Below are 19,538 nucleotides of genomic sequence, written 5' to 3'. Positions count from 1 at the left end.
CCACGTAACATATCAAAAATAAACTTTAATACAATAATACATTTTAATAAAGACACTAAAACAGAAAAAGCCAAAAGACATAATGGCAATGCTAAGAAGAGTAGTGCTCAGCAAAAAAATCAAGCAAGTATGGTAGATTACTAATTCTGATTCCACTGACATATTTATTAAAATTATAATTATTAGTGATGAGTAGTGATATTTCCTGTATTTTTGCCCAAGAAGCTCTGTGACACACTTGCGCTCCAAGTGTCCATAGGAACACTGGCCACAAAGAAAATGTGAATGGTAAAGCTGATTGGATGCAAGTATTCTAGTTCTCCTACCTACAGCGACCTCATTGGACGTAAATCCGACTATTTTCCCGCCCCCACCACATGTCCTGAATGCGCGCGCCCTTCGAACTGCTCAAGATGGCTGCCTTTCTGAGTGGAGCGCGCTGATGGGTAAGCAAAAACTGACGTTTTTTTCTTTTCTTTTTTTGAGTCGCGTTCATTACATGCTGACAATTTGAACTAGAGAAATTAACGGATGACGATTTGAAACGTTCAGCTTGACCGGGACGCTGCCGTCGTTTTATTCCCAACTAGGTAACACTTTTTTAAATTGTATATTCAACATTGCTACTTGTCACTCAACGCACTAAGTTTCTTACTCTGCACATTTCGGCAATTTATCAGTTGATCCAATTTTTCGGTTCAATGACGAATGTCACTGCAGGTCACTGCCGGCACTTCATATTCTTGTGTTGTCAAGAACACCATTAGGCCAAGAAATTGCGTGGTATCCGGGACACTTCATGGTCATTTAAAACTTCTAACGTATGAAGTTTGCTGTATAGTCCATTATTTAGATTAGATTTAGACCCAGTGTACGCGAGGGTGGAGTGTGTAGCTTGAAAATGGAAACGCTCGTTTCTAGTCCCTGTAACACAGTGGTTGCAGACACGTGGAGCAGGTGTCAAATGTACTAGTAGTCTGCCTAACAATACAGGCGACAAAACAGTGGTCCTGAATTTAATTTAGACTTATTTAAATGGACAACTGGTTACTTTGAACTGAAAGGAAAATGGACATTTTCCAATCTATTTTTTTCTTCCATGGAATCCATTTATACAGCAGCAACAATTTAGGTTATTTGCCTTGCACCATGTCAGTGCCACACCTGGGAATGAAACCTTAGAGTTCCATAAAGATGGATTGCCACTCTTTTGGCTGCATTAAAACAGCCGCGCAAACAAGACTCAGTCACACACAAAAATACAAACACTAAAGCTCTTTTAAAGGCATTTGTATTTTATTTATTATGCAAAACTGAATAGACACCCAGGCCTCATGCAAAAGCATGCTGCCCTCCAACTGTTCAACAGGAATGTACATCTCTCCCCCCCAATCAGACGCCACCAGTCCTTTCTCCAGACAGTCCCGTTGTGGGACGGTATCCCGACAAACGCCGCCCCGCTCTTCTTGCACAGAACCCCCCCCACCCCCCAAAATAAATCTTACCTCTGAGAACAAGGCTACTTTACAGAGGGCAACACAGGTCCACTAACACACAATCGTTGAAATTTACAAAACTGACCATTACAGACATTCATTGACCGCACTTCCCGGGAAAGTGGGGGGGGGAGGGCGAGGGGTGGAAAATGAGAAGCTTGTATTGGTCAGGTGAGGTTTAGGGGGACGGTAGGGCCGAAGGGGGCGGAGTTTAATCCACCTCCTCCATGCGGGAGGCGTCGTCGTCTCCCTCCAGGGGCGGGATCTCCTCAGGTACCGCAACGGTTTCCGGCTCCTCTGCGGGGACGTCGTCATCGTCGATACCTGGAGGGGGGGGGGGGGGGGGGGGGGGGGCAGCAGCAGAATCCCGTTAGACTCCATAACCAGGTGAGCAGCAGGACGACACAAATGCCCCAGGATGCACAGCACAAGAGCACTTCCTTCACTAGATCTACACGGCACGCACAGGTGAAACCGGATCTAAACCGGGGACAGCCCAATCCTGTTCCTGGAGATCTACCGTCTTGTAGGTTCACTCTCCAACCCCAAGTTAGTTTCAAGAAATACTGAAATTCAGAAAAACTCCATAGGGCATTATGGGCATCTAAGTCACAAATTTAATTGACCACCAATTCTGGTTACTTCATAGTATTTGGCCAGGGTGTCACAAGCTACCCAGAATGCATTAGGGTGTGTGTGCGCGTGCTCACCCAGGCCCAGCTTGATCATTCTGTAGATGCGGTTGGAGTGGGTCTGTGGGTCGTCCAGGGAGAAGCCTGAGGAGAGGAGGGCGGTCTCGAACAGCAGGATCACCAGGTCCTTCACGGCCTTGTCGTTCTTGTCCACGTCGGCCTTCTGCCGCAGCGTCTGGACGATGGGGTGGTCCGGGTTGATCTCCAGGTGCTTCTTGGCCATCATGTAGCCCATGGTGGAGTTGTCCCGCAGCGCCTGGGCCTTCATGATCCGCTCCATGTTGGCCGTCCAGCCGTACGTGCTGGTGACGATGCAGCACGGGGACGACACCAGCCGGTTGGACACCGTCACCTGCGCGCACAGGTGAGAAAGGTGAGCACATTACAGTATTTTAACCTTCTAGATATACAACGTTAAGGGAGGGAGGACATGACCCCCAATTATGTTTACCAATCAAATGTTCAATCATTTCTGAATAAATAAGTAGCATTCCCTTGTAAAATTGTTAGTAATCTGCAGTATTCATTAATGTTTCTGTAAAATGTGTTGAAGTACTTAAAGACAGTTCAGCATTACACACACGCACACATCCAATCAATGCAGATGCAGTAGAAACAAATTCAGTCAGTAAAACCATGCTGGTTAGATTTCCACCTTCAAAACACGCAAGCATGTTTGGGGGTTCACACTCGATTTCACCTAGAGCTAGTTTCCCCCGCACTCACTGCTGCAGTCATCAGCTCCACAGGTCACCGCTGATACACACAAACATCGCAAAGGCCTTCACACAGGGCCACAAAGAGCAAAAAGGCCTTCAACTGGCTAGCAGGACAGGGACTCACCGGGAACGGCAAATTGCTACGGTGCGACTAGGGTGCCTGCGAGCAACCAGAATGAAAGCAGAATGACTCCAGAGCTCGCCCATACTGCCCAACCTCCGCTACAAACACACCGACACAACGGGGGTGGTGCTCAAAGCTGACTGTTCCCTCCCATGTCCTTCTCCAGACTCAGAAGGCCAGTGTGCACAGGTTTACAGCTCCATGAACCCCGGCTCAATCGACCAGTTCGCTGTACACACCAGCAGCCGTCCACAGCAGATTAACCCCAACTAGAACCTTCCATATGTGGACCAAACAGCAACAGATCGTCAATGATGATTCACGGCCTTAAATGTAGCGAAAATGCTGTTGGCAGTAAATGAGTGAGATGGATGAATGACAGCTGTTGGTATGATGTAGATGTTGCCCTCCTTGCCCACCGGAGACGGGCAGGAGGGAGGGAACGGGCAGACCGACGGACGCACCTTCTCCACTTTCTTGTCAAGGATCTCCTTCATGAGTTTGCAGAGGGTCTCGTAGCGAGCTTTGTCTTCCTCCATCTTCTTCTTCTCCTCCTCATCCTCGGGCAGCTCCAGGCCTTCCTTGGTGACCGAGACCAGGGTCTTGCCCTCGAACTCCTTCAGCTGCTGAACGCAGTACTCGTCGATGGGCTCCGTCATGTACAGCACCTCGAACCCGCGCTTCCTGACCCGCTCCACGAACGCAGAGTTCGCCACCTGGTCTTTGCTCTCACCTGGCGGAACACACAGACCGGGCAGGCGAGTTGACAGGGGTTTACGGGCCACAGGTTGCATTAGGACATTTTGGGAAGGGAAGAGGGCGAGGTCATATTCATAATGTGGGTCCTGAAGAACCACAGGGTCTACTAGTTTTTGTAGCCACTTAGCATTTAAGCAGTAAACGTGCCTCACTTCAACCATTCTGACCTATTCAAAAGCAAGGCTCCTGCAGTAGATGGGGCAGAACGAAGGGGGGGGGGGGGGGGGGGGGTGGGGGGTGTACCTGTGATGTAGTACATTGATTTCTAGTTACCTGTGGTAGATGGGGCGGGAGGGGGGGGCGTACCTGTGATGTAGTAGATGGATTTCTGGTTGTCCTTCATGCGGCTCAGGTACTCTGTGAGGGAGGTCATCTCGTCCCCGGACTGCGAGCTGTGGTAGCGCAGGAGCTCAGACAGCTTCTTGCGGTTCTGGGAGTCCTCGTGGATCCCCAGCTGTGTGCACGAGCGTTCACACGGGTCAGAGACTCGCAGGGTGGGGATTTCATTTTTAACACTTAGCCTGCGAAAGGCTGGGGCCACACTGTCTGAGAGAGTAGGGACGTTTTGGGCATTTTTTCCACCCGAGCCTGTCAAATCCTACACCTCTCAGCCTCGAGTCTTCAGCAGGTTCTGACAGACAGGAGCCTGCTGCCACACATGCAGGTGACAGGACTGACAGCTCTTCAGCACAAAACTACTATACACACACACACACACACACACACACCCTCCCCCATACATACCCCCCACCCCACCCTCCCAAACACACGTTATACCTTCAGATTCTTGGAGAAGGCGTCGTAGAACTTCTTGTAGTTGTCCTTGTCCTCTGCCAGCTCGGCGAACAGCTCCAGGCATTTCTTGACGATGTTCTTGCGGATGACCTTCAGGATCTTGCTCTGCTGCAGCATCTCCCTGGAGATGTTGAGTGGCAGGTCTTCTGAGTCCACCACGCCCCGGATGAAGTCTGCGACAAGGGGGGGGGGGGGGGGGGGGGGGGGGGGGGGGGGGGGGGGGGGGGGATAGATTAACCCACCTGGACGGCCTACACGCCTCAGCAGATCCTCACAGATTTTCTTCAGTTCGCCAAAGACGTTAATACTGGACAAAGGACACTACTGCTCTAGAGCATGGGCTTTTCAACCCCAATCAAGACACACGTGGTATACAGGTACGAGATTCTTACTCAGGTACTCTGGGATGAGCTCCTCGCAGCTGTCCATGATGAACACCCTCCTCACGTACAGCTTGATGTTGTTCTTCTTCTTCTTGTTCTCAAAGAGGTCAAAGGGCGCACGGCGGGGGATGAAGAGAAGGGCCCGGAACTCCAGCTGACCCTCCACAGAGAAGTGCTGCAGGACAAGGTAAAGGTCAAAGGTCGCACCACTGAGGCAGGCACTGAAGACACACAAACCACTGGACCCTCCATTTGCACTAAACTACAGCATTATGTAGAGCACAGTATTCTGGTTTGAATGGAAATGGGGTCTTGCAGGTCAGATCCAGATGTAAGCCTCACCTTGACAGCCAGGTGGTCCTCCCAGTCGTTGGTCAGGCTCTTGTAGAACTCTCCGTACTCCTCAGTGGTGATGTCATCGGGGTTCCGAGTCCAGATGGGCTTGGTCTTGTTCAGCTCCTCCTGGTCGATGTACTTCTCCTTGATCTTCTTCTTCTTCTTCTTGTCCTTGGACTCCTCCTCGTCGTCGGAGCCCACGTCCTCGATCTTGGGCTTGTCCTCGGCATCCTCCTCTTTCTCCTTCTCCTCGGCCTTCTCCTCCTCCGCCTCGTCGTCGCTGATCTCCTTGTCGCGCTCCTTCTCAACCTGAGGATGCGAAACGGGAGGTGTTCACCCATCTACACCACTCGGGTCAAGTTCAGTCCACAACAGCAGCCATCAGAGGTCAGAATCAGCCCACATTAAGTTACAATCAGGAAGCATCTCCTCCCATCCAATACATGGAACAGCTTGCCAGGTCATTGTTTTATAAATCCTTACTGATCACAGTAACACGGCCCCATATCAGACTGCTCTGCACACACAGGGTAGCGGGGTAAATGTGACACTCACAAACAGGGTGATGGGATACCCAATGAACTGAGAGTGCTTCTTCACCACCTCCTTCACCCTCTTCTCCTCCACATACTCGGTCTGGTCCTCCTTCAGGTGCAGAATCACTTTGGTTCCTCTCCCCATGGGCTCCCCTGAAAACAGAATCACAAAAATAAATTTACACCTCCGATCACATCACACAAGTCAAAGAGAAAGTGTGTAGGGAATGGGGGGCCTTGAGCTTAATTTAATCTGAACAGACAGAAGCTACACACGCCAGGCATCATTTAGGCAGCCATTTTGGAAAGATGTAGGGTGAGGGGAAAAAAAAAAAAAAAAAAAAAAAAACTTCAGAATACAAATTTACTCCCTAAACATTCAAGAATCTGTTGGAAAATGTTTGTTTACTTGAACAAACTGTCCTATCCCTAGTCCAGTCCATAAACTAGCCTGTGTGGTTTTACAGGAAAGCTGCAAGGTACCATTGTCTAGTTTGACGGTGAAGGATCCTCCAGCGGAGGACTCCCAGGCGTACTGCTCGTCGTCGTTGTGCTTGGTGATGACCACCACCCTCTCAGCCACCAGGTAGGCGGAGTAGAACCCCACACCGAACTGACCAATCATGGAGATGTCAGCACCAGCCTAGGGACACAGGGGAGGGGGACAGAATGTTAATCTGCACACAAACATGCCAAATATCCCAAAACTATGAGGCGCCCTTCTTAAGCCGCGTTTCCACCGCAGGAAATATACCCCGGAACTAGGAACCTTTTGAGGAACTCAGTGCGTTTCCACCTCAGGAACTAGGGTCTAAATTTAGTTCTGGGGGCTTTGTTTTACCCCCCAAAAGGTTCCTGCTCGGGGGGTAGTACTTTCCGAAAGTACAGGAACCTTTTGGGTGGAGCTTGCAGCGCTGAACATTTCTGATTGGTCGAGTACTCGCGGGATTTTTTTGTGTCTATTTTCAGGCGCCATGTTTGAAAATATGCAGGCGCAAACCAATTTATTTTCATAATAACTTCAAATCAAACTTGTATGTTATGCGGCGCAGTAGCCTACTTTTGGTTATAGCCTGCCAACGTCTTGGAATTATAACGTGTGCTCTTCTGTTCTTTTCTTGCTTTAGTATTCGTTTTATAAAATGCTAAGCATTCGTGCTGGGACAGCATATTACGTACCAAAACATTCAAACGGATTAATTCGGTTGCTGAATATTTTCTTCCGGATTCTCTTAGCCCGTTGTAATTGACTCAAAACGTTTGATACAGTTATGTAAGGTATGCGGTAGTTAGGGTTAGGGTTGCGTAATTCACATTGGTGATACAGTAAAAGCAAACTGGAAATCACCTTCCGCACTTTGTCAGGGTAAAATAACAGGTTAATTCTAGTAATCTTACCTTTAGCTTTTTCAGACTGCCGTAATTTTACTCTGCCATTCTTCAATTCCACAAAAAGACCAGGAAGACTATGGACTAATTTATGGTGCATGGTTCGTATCTGGAGGGCACACTTCGCTGCTCGGCTAGCAGTAACTTCGAAGGAAAACAAACGGTGGCTGTGTACCACTACTAATTTAAATTTTCACGCAAGTCCGAGTTTTCGTTCTATTCTTGTCATTTTGCGATTAGCCTATATGGAATTGACGATGAGAAAGTAATCAAACAGCAAATTGTTTACAACGTGTGCATGTTTTCTGCTGGAATTTGAGACCCACCTGCAGGGCCTCCATGAAAGCCTTAGTGCCGGACTTGGCGATGGTTCCCAGGTTGTTGATGAGGTCGGCTTTGGTCATTCCGATCCCGGTGTCGATGAGCGTGAGCGTGCGCTCCTGCACGTTGGGGATGATTTCGATCTTCAGCTCCTTCCCGTTGTCCAGCTTGGTGGGGTCTGTCAAACTTTCATAGCGAATTTTGTCCAGAGCCTGCAGGGTCGACAAAAACGCTCATTTCACCATTCAGAATACAGGCAATGGTGTGAAGGAGGAAAGAAGCTCAAAATGCAAAAACTATGGGATGTTGTCAGATTCTCATTTTAAACACAGAAAATTCAGCAAGTCAACAAATTCAATTTGACAGTTGAGAAACACACAAGGCAAGTCTGAACATTATTCAATGCATCAAACTGGGACAAAACTGGCACACTAAAGCATGGTTTTCCGATTTGGTGTGATCTGGGATAAAGGACTGCTGATTGGCTGGGGTTTTAGGCGGCAGGTGCTTACATCAGATGCATTGGAGATGAGCTCCCTGAGGAAGATCTCCTTGTTAGAGTAGAAGGTGTTGATGATCAGGGACATCAACTGAGCGATCTCCGCCTGGAAGGCGAAGGTCTCAGTCTCCTCTTCTTGGCGCATTTCTTCAGGCATCTGCAAGAAAAGGAAAAAAAACTGTCACTCAGAATCAGGAGTGGCAGCGCGCCAATCTCAGACTTGAGAAGGGACTGAAGGGATAGGCCTCATAGGAACACAGAACCTTCAAGGCTCCGCCCTATTTGGGAAACAATGTCCAGGACTGGTTAGTACATAAGAGCAAGTCTGACAGTTTTGTAAAAAAATTAATCACATCATCCTGTGTCGATAGTTTTATTTCAACTGTATAAATAAGTGTCAAGTTGTTTTGGGTTCTGAAATACCCTCCCAACGCACTTCTGTAATAAGTGAGAAATTATGAAACAGCAGCTTTTGTCCATAGCGACTTATCCATATCTGACCTCTAGTCAAACCACTGATAATTCGAATGTAGGAACATTTCCAACTGTGGTGCAGATTAATACGAGTATATATATATATATATTTTTTTTTTTTTTTTTTTTTTTTAAATGGCGGATAATGTGCGGTATAAATCTGATCGTTCACGTCGAAGTGCCTGAACAGGAAAGGGCGCTCCATTTCAGAGCAGGATTTTCTGCACAATCATTCAGCCAGCTTCCTCGCGTGCTTCGCATCACCGGATGTTACGCAACCTGCAGGCGAACTGCGCAACATGGCGACGTTCAATGTAGACAGAGGGCACAAGCACGTGGGTAACAAAATGAACGCGAAAACAAAACCGATGGTTTAACACAAGTCACGACTGAACCAATTTTTGCTTTACCATAACGGCAAATCTTAGCCGTTCCGGTGGCTTAAAAAAATTGGCAGTAGCTAGTGTTTCATCGAGAATGGCCATCTAATCTCCGAGCAAGCTTAGAGCAAATTCAAGTTTCAGCCGAATCATTAGGCCTGTCAAAATGATTCGAACAATTCGAAATATTTTGAAATTGGCTTCAAATTTACTAAATTAAACTACGCCTAGGCTCGCTCAAGATTCATACAGACACGTCTGGCAACCAACGGCAAATTAGGCCAGGTGCTAGGCCTACCCAAAGTCGGGTGAATTTTACACCAGATATTGGGGGACAGACAACCGGTCGAAACATTAGGGTCCTAAATTAATCCCGAGAAACACCTTCGCCAATTACTTTCATCCCCCTAATGCCAATTCAATAATCACAGTGGCCCACCATAAGTTCCTCGATGTAGCAAGCTAGCCAATTAGCTAGATGGGTGGCGTTTTAGTTACTTCAATGATACTCAATCATCAATAGTATTTAGACTAACGTACGAACTTGACAATTGAGCAAAACAAACGCATTACTAAATCAACAGCCGACTCGTTAGATGTGACACTTTACAAAGGCGTTAACAGCCCATCGTGGCGAACCTCGCACCTGATGTTTTGCAGTGATGCCGGTCTCAGCCTCTAAAGCGCACTAGTTCATTTTACACTCATTTCGTCGACACAACATTACGTACTAATTCATCAGTTTTTTCCCCCAACAACAATAGCAAAAGTCTTATTACCTTTCAGTTTCGTTCAGCTTATTTTTCTTGAATAAAATGCGACCAATTTGTCCGAATCCTTCTGCACCCTGACGCTAGGAAATTGAAAGGGATTTGCGTTGAAAAGACCGATATCTTTATACCCTCTGTGTAAATACGAACATATCCATCCGCGGACTGGGACGCTTGCAATGCAGTGGTCTTCAATGTATCTCAACGGGGAAGCTAAAACTGGCTGACTTTTCATCTGAATGTTGGGTATCCACCAATGCACCAACCTGTGTGTTTATCTGAAGACAGAAATTCAGACGGAAAACTCGGGTAGTTTAATGATCTGGTGTATTCATTGGCTTATAGGATCCAACAAAACTAGGGTTTTAATCAGTTAGGCAGCTAATTGGCCAAACATGTTAATTCCCTGAGAAACAGAGAAATATTCTGAATGTCAACTAGTATTGGGCACGTTTTGGTGCATGATCTGTTTGTCAACTCAATTCTATATTTAAATGGTTCTTGATAATAACAGAAAATGTTTGATTATTTTAAATATTCGATAACACCTGATTACCAGTCTATCCTTGGATAGATGTTGGAGTCACTGCTTATTTGTATTATTTTTTAAAGGAATACATATCAAATGTCATTGCTTTTCAGCGATTCTTATGGGGAAGGTGTGACCCCCACATAAAAGTAGCATTGCTATTGTTACTTTTATTCCTCAGAAATGTGAGAATGATGGTCTTGGCAGCGATACCACAACTCGTTTTTCACCCATAAAGAAGCGTCCCCCAATATTTTATCCTGTTGTACTGGGTGGTTGCCTACTGTTTGAACAGGAAAATATCACTATATTTGAGATGCCCAGCCCTTACATTAATATGCGTACATACATGTTTTTCTGCAAAGCTACCCAACCTTAGCTCGTGTTAACGAGCTTAATTTCGAAGGCCCCGAATGGCCAGGTAAATCAAGCCACAATAACGAAGGAAGGTGCCAAGGAGCAGACAACACAGTATTCCCTTAATATACACCAAATATGCCATATTTTCCTGTCAAAAGTGACAATCCAACTGGCAAATTCAGTTTCATTAAACTTTTTTTTTTTTGAATGACAATAAATAGTTTGCCTATTCAAGCTACGAAGGAAGCAAGTAATATACAGACAACAATACAAGCAGTATTATAACACAACTGATATGTGTTGTTACATTATATTGCTACACGTTCGATTAAAAAGATGGGGATGTCTTGGATATTCAGAAAGGGTAAACTATATAACTGATCTAACGATCTGTAGAAAATACTTCGGGGGTAATTTCGGGGTAAATGGAGGCGGACTATTTTTTCATGTTTATGCTATTCCTATCAAATAACCTGCCAGTGCTCACTTGATTTTTAGTTTACTTATTCTGGAAAGATAAACCTTCACATTCCATCGTTCGTTATATTAATATGTGAATTTTCTACACGTTAATCGCTAATAATGACGTCAAATACAATGCTCTGTTGTGCCACGGAAGGATATTCACACAGCCAGAGCGGGGTTGCACTTTGGTTTGTTCCAGTTCTTTCCATCTTAAACCCGCCTGGTTGGTGACGTCACATGCCTGTCAAATGCGGGCTTTTTCGCGGCAACACCAAGCTGTTGCCTTGGATGCAGTGAAGCTGCAGCAGGACAAAGGACGCACCATTAGCTTAGCATGGCTAACAATGCAACCTAGCTACACGGACCTTAAAACGGGTTATCAGCGTAACAGAAGTGCTATTAATGCATTGTAACGCAGATGTGAAGTTAAATACAACAACGATATTTGCGGGAAGTTTGTAAAACCACACTGGGTAGTTAGGTGGTCTAATTTATAAACGTTGATTGTAGCCTAAGGTCAAGAATGTGCGATATTAGCTAATTATTCTAGAGAGCATAATCTAGCTATAGCCCAGCTAGACTATCTGATGAATAGTAAAACTCAGGACGACGACTTAAAAAGAATATGGCTATTTAGTCTATTGTGTTGCTTAACATTTACTGTGTATCACTGGGAAAAATTTTTTTAAATGTTTTTTATTTTGACGCATAACAATGTGGTGGCATGCGGCCAGCTATCAGTACGTGCCTCCGTTCAGGCCGTGCGCACGACGCCCGGTCGCGCTGTTTCCGTATAGGATAGATATCCGAACCCGGAAGAGCAGAACGCGACGATTTGTAGCTTAGCAGTTGTGGGAAAGGGATTGTTTCGAATGAACCTGTCGTTCAAGATTAACTGTATGAACATGTTTTGCATATTGAAATGAACTCCAGTTTTGAGACGTACCTGGTGCACTTTTGCTAGACCCACAGAACCAGAAATAAATTTGCCTGTTTTAAAATCTCCTGTTCAACCATGTGTGGAAAAGGAATATATTAATAATAAATATCAGTAAAAGGTATTGCAATGCTGGAAAGCCAGCACAGTCACTTTTATTGAAATGGGAGACCGTGTGGGACAGTCCATAGGACAGCTGAATCGCACCCCCATATACAAATCCAGCCCTCGCGAGTGGCCGAGCGTTCGATTCCCTGTTGTGATCCATCGGTAACCCTGTCTGTGAAGCGAAAACATACACGAGGGTGGACTGTCTGCTCTCTGTGTAAATAGAAAAGTGTGATGTTGGTCCTGTCTGAGAGTCTCACTCATGAGGTCAGTGCAGTACCGTGGGGCACACAGCTTGCCACCTTGGAGCTGTGGGTCGGATGGCTTGTCTGTCTGTCTGTCTGTCGAGTAGTCTGTCTGTCGAGGGATGGGGTGAGGAGAACTGTTGACATCTTACCTCTGGTAGACAGTCTATGTTTCAGCCAATAGGAAGTGTAATGTGTCTGGGTGGTTATCTTAGGGCAAATGAATGAGAGTGAGAATGAGAGCGAAAGTAAGAATGAGAATGAGTTTCTCATTCTCATGAGTTTCTTTTATTGGCCAACTTATACCCTAAAGCCATAATGATTTATATGCGAAATAGTTTTGCTGAGATTTATGATTAACCAATGAAATATGGCACCTGAGGTGCTCAGTGTGTTATTTGTAATTTATGTGAATATTAACTGCTTGTATTAAATATTTTCTGTCTGCTGCTAAGGGTAGGGTGAATATCCCTCTGGGGATCCATAAAGGATTCAATTATTTTCTGTTTTATTTTCTATTTTATTTTGTGTTTTATTCTACATAATAACAGTGTCCCAAGCTGACATCTCATTATTTGTTCATATTCAGTACAATGGGGGAAAAAATACATTTGCAGTGCAGTTGGGTTTTATGTTCTGAGTGAAGATCTGTTCATACAGAGGTTTGCCACTAGATGGCAGGGTTGTGTTAGAATTTAGGCTATGTTTTACTTCTGGGCCTTGGTGTTACAGATCTTGTTTTATGGGGCACAAAAAGATGCAGTCATGGGCTTTCTCATGTTTTAAAGATATAGGCTTTTTCCACATCTAACTGCAGACTTCTGTTCTTATTGTAGTTTATTGCTGTCCAGCTAATGAGTATGATGTTTACCCGTTAAAATACATTTATCAGAACTTTCCGTTTAGAGCCCTTGGAAAAAAGCATTTTGAGTCTGGCCACTTCGTAAAAGTGCCACCACTCCAGTCCCCCCCGAAATGAAACTAGTTTAATGATTCAGTAGCGGCTTTTAGCTGCTGTGTTGGCCCTGCCGGTTTCCTGCTGAATAGTTTCAGTTCCTGTCCTGGTCAGGCTGCTTTAAGCTTTATCCCACAGGGCACAGGGGCACAGGGGGGAAAAAAACGAAATCAGGCGGGACACCAGGGTTAGTATGCAGCCCTGCTGATGTGCATGATGGGTTTGGGATACCAGTCTGCCCCCCTGCTATCCCCCTGTGTACATGGTGCACTGCATTGTGGGTAGTAACGAGCTGGTTCTGTTACTTTTCATAACACTGACAAAAATTACTGCCGTAATTTATTTATTAATTTATTTTTATTTTTTAAAAATGGGGCTTTGGTCCAGTCTGCTGTTGAAAATAGCCTGGGGCATCAGAATTCCTGAGCATGCGATTTTTAAGTGGGTCAGTCCCAGTGTGTGATTGGCTGCGCAGCGATTGGCCTTGCGCTGTCTGGGTGCTGCTGCAGGACTCGGCCACCAGATGGCGCTCCTGCAGGCAGCAGCCCCCTGCTTAGCAGGACTTCTGAGAGCCCACATGGAGAATGGTGTGTCTGACGGTCCTGGGACCAGCTTGCCTGAAAATGGGAGCCTGGTCTCGGGTGACCGCTCTGTTAATGCTCTTCTGTGGCTGGGCGGTGTTCAGTGTGTGGCTGTTGTGTGTGTGTGGCCAATCCTGTGCCTGGTCTCTCTCACTCTCTCTCTCTTCCTCTCTCTCTGTCTCTCTCTCTCTCTCTGTCACTCTCTATGTCTCTCTCTCTCTCTGTCACTCTCTATGTCTCTCTCTCTCTCTGTCACTCTCTATGTCTCTCTCTCTCTCTCTCCCTCAATCTCTCTCTCTTTCTCTCTCTGTCTGTCTCTCTCTCTCTCTGTCACTCTCTATGTCTCTCTCTCTCTCTCTCTCTCTCTCATGTACGTATGCACCTGTCAAGATGGGTGTGTACTAAGTGAAGGAGAGAGAAACAGCAGTTTAGTAACAGTTTGCTGTACTAATGAAAGTGTACTAATGAGTCTAAAACAAGGCCGATTTAATTATTGACCCGTGTGCCTAACAATTTTTTGACCAGGTTTGTGTATTTTAGCGACCATGTTGGGACTGAACAATACTGGCTTTAAGATTTAATGCCAAATTGTGCTCCCACATTTTCAATTAGACCAATCGCTTATTTGATCCAAAATGTTGGTGAAGTCATGAACTCCTCAGACTGATTTATAAAACTACAGCAGAGTACTTACATATGACATGAGCCAGCCTAGGCACCTGAGCTTCCGGAATGCAGCTGGTCCCACCTGTCGGGCGCACCTGTTTCAAAGCATTTTATTTTCAAAACGAAGCGTTTGTTACCTTGCCGTGCCGCGCTCTCTGTCCTCCAGTCCCGTCGGAGGCCTGTCCCTCTGAGTCACATGGTCTGGACGTGACCCGGGGTCTGCGGAGACGTGGAACGCATGCGAAGACGAGCGTATGGGGGGATGACTAAGCACTCCGCGCGGAGGAGAGAGGCGCGCGGCTCGGAGAGTTATCGTTTGGCAGCGCGCAGAACGGCGCCGCTCCAGAGGGGCTATAAAGTACGAAATTGGTTCCTGCGCGGCGGTGCGATCCGACTCGACGGGCGGGTCCATAGATCAGTCACCCCGTCATAACGAGGACAGGAGAGGTGGAGGGGGCGTCCTGCAGCCGCTGCGTTTCTGCGAGATCGCCCGGTGAAATGGCTCTCGCACTGGGGACAGGCTTATTTTTACTGAACCGGTCAGAAGGGGAATGTGTGTGCGCGCGTTCACAAACGTCTTCTCGCAATCTCACTTTTCATGCAATTATTCACATTTTTATTCAGATTTCTTTATAACGTTGACTAACAATTTAATTATTGGCAAACACAGTTTTAAAAGTTCAGTAATTGGTAAAACAAATTTTCTAAACCAAGTTTGTGAAGAAAATTTGAAGAAAACTGAATTTACACGTAAGTTAAGAACAAACGTGGATGGATCACAGGCCGATGTTCTTTACGTTTTTCATGAAATGTGATTTTCACATTCAGGCTTTGTCAAAGGCACAGTGTCTCTCTTGGAGTCTGACTTCTGGTCTTGTGATGAGTAATTATGTCAGAGGTCATAGGTCATAGGTCAGGAGGTCTCCAGGGTCATTGCCAGCGTTCTCCTATTTCCATCTGGGACAGTCACTTATTAGTGATTTTGTTATTGCATTACATTTTCACGTCACAAAATAGTGCAGCATTTACCTCCATTCACAGATTTACCGGGACGTGTGAATAAATGTCAGCTGCCCTGCTGATGGTGGAAAGATCAGGTTATCTGTGCAGTGCATTGTGGGACATGCTTGTGAAGCAGAAAGCGCTTCCTGTTATTGATACACGGAGCTCATAGATCATGCCCTTGCTGCACACACACATACACACACACACACACACACACACACACACGCAGCTGAAAGCGTGTTGTCGCAGCGCTGTGATGAAACGATACTGTAAAGAGAAATGCAGCGCTGAGACGTGCTTTTGACCGAAGCCCAAAGAAGCCGTGTGTAGACTGCGTGTGTAGACTGTGTAAACATGCAGCTGTACTGGATGAATTTCCCCTGTCCGTGTTCTAAGCAGACCTGTGATGGATTGGCAGCCTGTCCAGGCTGTGTTCCTGCCTCTCGCCCAATGCATGCTGGGATACTTTCCAGCCCCCCCGTGACCCTGGCCAGGAATAAGTGGGCTAGATAATGAATGGATGGATTTCCCAAGCATATCCATTATAAACTAGAAGACAACATTGATTCCAGATTCAATTTTCTATTTTTATTTTATAGGCATTTTACAGAGATACTGTCACAAAGACAGTTTACAACGCAAACAAAAAAAGAAAATTGGGGAAAAAAGCAGGTCTGCTATGCTTTATGAATACAGAATCTGATCTCACTTTGAGTTTGAGGGCTCATGTACCACTGTTATGCTTTCTGAATACGGACTCTGAGCTCACTTTGAGTCTGAGGGCTGATGTAGCACTAAAGATACTGCAACAGGGAAGTGTCCTCCAGACGTTTAATCACATGCACACTGACAGTCATGTGACTCTCATTCACTTTAGCCTTTTCTTTAGGGTCCACCACATGACATGCAAAAACAAAACAAACATGCAAGTCATAATGATAATAATTAAGACTGTTCAAGCATTAATGACTTACAAATAAATGTGAGTTCATAAATAACATATGCAGATAAGATACTTACCTGAAAAGGCTAAAGTTATCTGTGTTTTATATTTATCGTTGTGATATTGTTATATTGGTTTTTTTTTTTTAAAGCATAGCAAAACGATGCATGATGGTTAACAGACGGCTCTTGCACAGCCCAGCTGAGTGATCTGGCTCTGGCTAATGGGCTTGTCTGAATGTATTACCCAGGAGCCTCCTCTGATCCTCACAGTCTCTGGGTCCAGCTTCATTCCAAACATGTAATCCAGTTTCCCCTTTCCTCAGTCGGAGAGGAAAGCTGCTGGTGATGATGCAAGCGTTGTTCCTGGATTTTAAAAGCAGGCTGTGTTTCTCTGTGTAGAAGCAGGCTGTGTTTCACTGTGTAGACACAGGCTGTGTTTCACTGTGTAGAAGCAGGCTGTGTTTCTCTGTTTGAAAGCAGGCTGTGTTTCTCTGTGTAGAAGCAGGCTGTGTTTCTCTGTGTAGAAGCAGGCTGTGTTTCTCTGTGTAGAAGCAGGCTGTGTTTCTCTGTTTGAAAGCAGGCTGTGTTTCTCTGTTTGAAAGCAGGCTGTGTTTCTCTGTGTAGAAGCAGGCTGTGTTTCTCTGTGTAGAAGTAGGCTGTGTTTCACTGTGTAGACACAGGCTGTGTTTCACTGTGTATAAGCAGGCTGTGTTTCTCTGTGTAGAAGCAGGCTGTGTTTCTCTGTTTGAAAGCAGGCTGTGTTTCTCTGTGTAGAAGCAGGCTGTGTTTCTCTGTGTAGAAGCAGGCTGTGTTTCTCTGTGTAGAAGCAAGCTGTGTTTCTCTGTTTGAAAGCAGGCTCTGTTTCTCTGTGTAGAAGCAGGCTGTGTTTCTCTGTTTGAAAGCAGGCTGTGTTTCTCTGTGTAGAAGCAGGCTGTGTTTCTCTGTGTAGAAGCAAGCTGTGTTTCTCTGTTTGAAAGCAGGCTCTGTTTCTCTGTGTAGAAGCAGGCTGTGTTTCTCTGTTTGAAAGCAGGCTGTGTTTCTCTGTGTAGAAGCAGGCTGTGTTTCACTGTGAGTGAACAGCGCAGGATTCCCAGCCTTTGCAGAGGGATGTGGGGCAGATGAGATTTAAATCAAGCCCTGACAGTCTCGTAACCCATCTGACTTTCATTTTCACCCAACCTGACTCTGCAGAGCCCAGAGCTCAGGCACAGAGTTAGCTTCTCTACTGTTCTGTTTACACCACACTCAGGTCAACACTAAACACTCAGTACAGACCTAAGCACTCAGGTCAACACTAAACACTCAGTACAGACCTAAGCACCCAGTTCAACACTAAACACTCAATACAGACCTAAGCACTCAGTACAACACTAAACACTCAGTACAGACCTAAGCACTTAGTACAACACTAAACACTCAGTACAGACCTAAGCACTCAGCACAACACTAAACACTCAGTACAGACCTAAGCACTCAGCACAACACTAAACACTCAGTACAGACCTAAGCACTTAGTACAACACTAAACACTTAGTACAGCCCCCTCACTGAGTGCAGCACATCACTTAGTATTGCCTCCCTCAAGGACTACAGCCAAAAGTATATCTACCCTTCTAGATGGGTGATGCCCACTCTTATGTGACAGAGTCCCCAATATTAAGAACACAAATATATCCCTGTAGGAGAGTGGTGCTTGCTCTTATGTGATTGGCCGTTAGTCTTGCGTGTGAATAGATCACAGATGTAGCCACAGGAATGCTGTGATGTGATTACCTGTGTTTCTCCTGCATAAGTAGGCCAGGGCTCCCTTGAAAAAGCTATTTCCAGCTCAGTGGGACTAACCCGGATAAATAAAGGATGAATAAATAAATAAACTGAGGCATATCTCTGCAGAGGAGTGATATTTGCTCTCATGCTGCTGGCCTGGAGTCTCCATTATTTACAGACCGCTGATCTGTCTGCTTCAGGGCTGATACTCAGTGTTGTGTGATTGGCTGATCTGCCTGCAGAAGGGTGGTACTCGCTGTCGTGTGATTGGCTGATCTGTCTGCTTCAGGGCTGATACTCAGTGTTGTGTGATTGGCTGATCTGCCTGCAGAAGGGTGGTACTCGCTGTCGTGTGATTGGCTGATCTGTCTGCTTCAGGGCTGATACTCAGTGTTGTGTGATTGGCTGATCTGCCTGCAGAAGGGTGGTACTCGCTGTCGTGTGATTGGCTGATCTGCCTGCAGAAGGGTGGTACTCGCTGTCGTGTGATTGGCTGATCTGCCTGCAGAAGGGTGGTACTCGCTGTCGTGTGATTGGCTGATCTGCCCGCAGAAGGGTGGTACTCGCTGTCGTGTGATTGGCTGATCTGCCTGCAGAAGGGTGGTACTCGCTGTCGTGTGATTGGCTGATCTGCCCGCAGAAGGATGATGCTCGCTGTTGTGTGATTGGTTGATCTGCCTGCAGAAGGGTGGTACTCGCTGTCGTGTGATTGGCTGATCTGCCTGCAGAAGGGTGGTACTCGCTGTCGTGTGATTGGCTGATCTGCCCGCAGAAGGATGATGCTCGCTGTTGTGTGATTGGTTGATCTGCCTGCAGAAGGGTGGTACTCGCTGTCGTGTGATTGGCTGATCTGCCTGCAGAAGGGTGGTACTCGCTGTCGTGTGATTGGCTGATCTGCCCGCAAAAGGATGATGCTCGCTGTTGTGTGATTGGTTGATCTTCCTGCAGAAGGGCACTGGAGCACCAGGACTGGATGGTGGATCAGAAGGCTTTAGGGTGGAGGCGGTGGGTGGAGCTAGAATCTTAAGGGTGGGGTTAAGGGTGGAGCAAAAGGCTACTGGGCGGAGCTAGGGGCTTCAGCGTACGGCTGGAGATGGCTGAGTTGTGGCTTTTGGCTGTGGCAGGAATTGTGCACACGACTCACACAAGCTCATGCACAGCATCACTGTGTTCAGACCTGATCAAGATCCCAAATGCTCGCCAGATGTGATCAGCCCCTTTCACGTGAGTCTGTACCCAGTGGTGAAGAACCAGGGCTACACCTGGCAGCTTTCCTTTCTGACCCCTTCCCTACACCCTCCA

The 19,538-nt window shown here is 46.3% G+C and overlaps 1 protein-coding gene across 1 annotated transcript; it reads right to left on the bottom strand.

Annotated features, from left to right (window-relative positions):
- Positions 1–1,274: 1,274 nt before the first annotated feature.
- Positions 1,275–9,839, bottom strand: hsp90ab1 (heat shock protein 90, alpha (cytosolic), class B member 1). Its single transcript, XM_035424123.1, has 12 exons — positions 9,683–9,839; positions 8,063–8,206; positions 7,556–7,762; positions 6,324–6,483; positions 5,860–5,993; positions 5,311–5,613; positions 4,978–5,143; positions 4,568–4,758; positions 4,097–4,244; positions 3,496–3,764; positions 2,207–2,540; positions 1,275–1,820 (listed from the first exon to the last, which is right to left on the bottom strand). The coding sequence occupies exons 2-12, from the start codon at positions 8,204–8,206 to the stop codon at positions 1,708–1,710; spliced, it is 2,169 nt and encodes a 722-aa protein (XP_035280014.1). The 5' UTR covers positions 9,683–9,839; the 3' UTR covers positions 1,275–1,707.
- Between the last annotated feature and the right edge of the window lie 9,699 nt (positions 9,840–19,538).

Source organism: Anguilla anguilla, chromosome 6, assembly GCF_013347855.1.
Source record: "Anguilla anguilla isolate fAngAng1 chromosome 6, fAngAng1.pri, whole genome shotgun sequence".
In the NCBI taxonomy this organism is placed as follows: Eukaryota; Metazoa; Chordata; class Actinopteri; order Anguilliformes; family Anguillidae; genus Anguilla; species Anguilla anguilla.
This window is presented reverse-complemented; position numbering and strand designations above follow the sequence as displayed.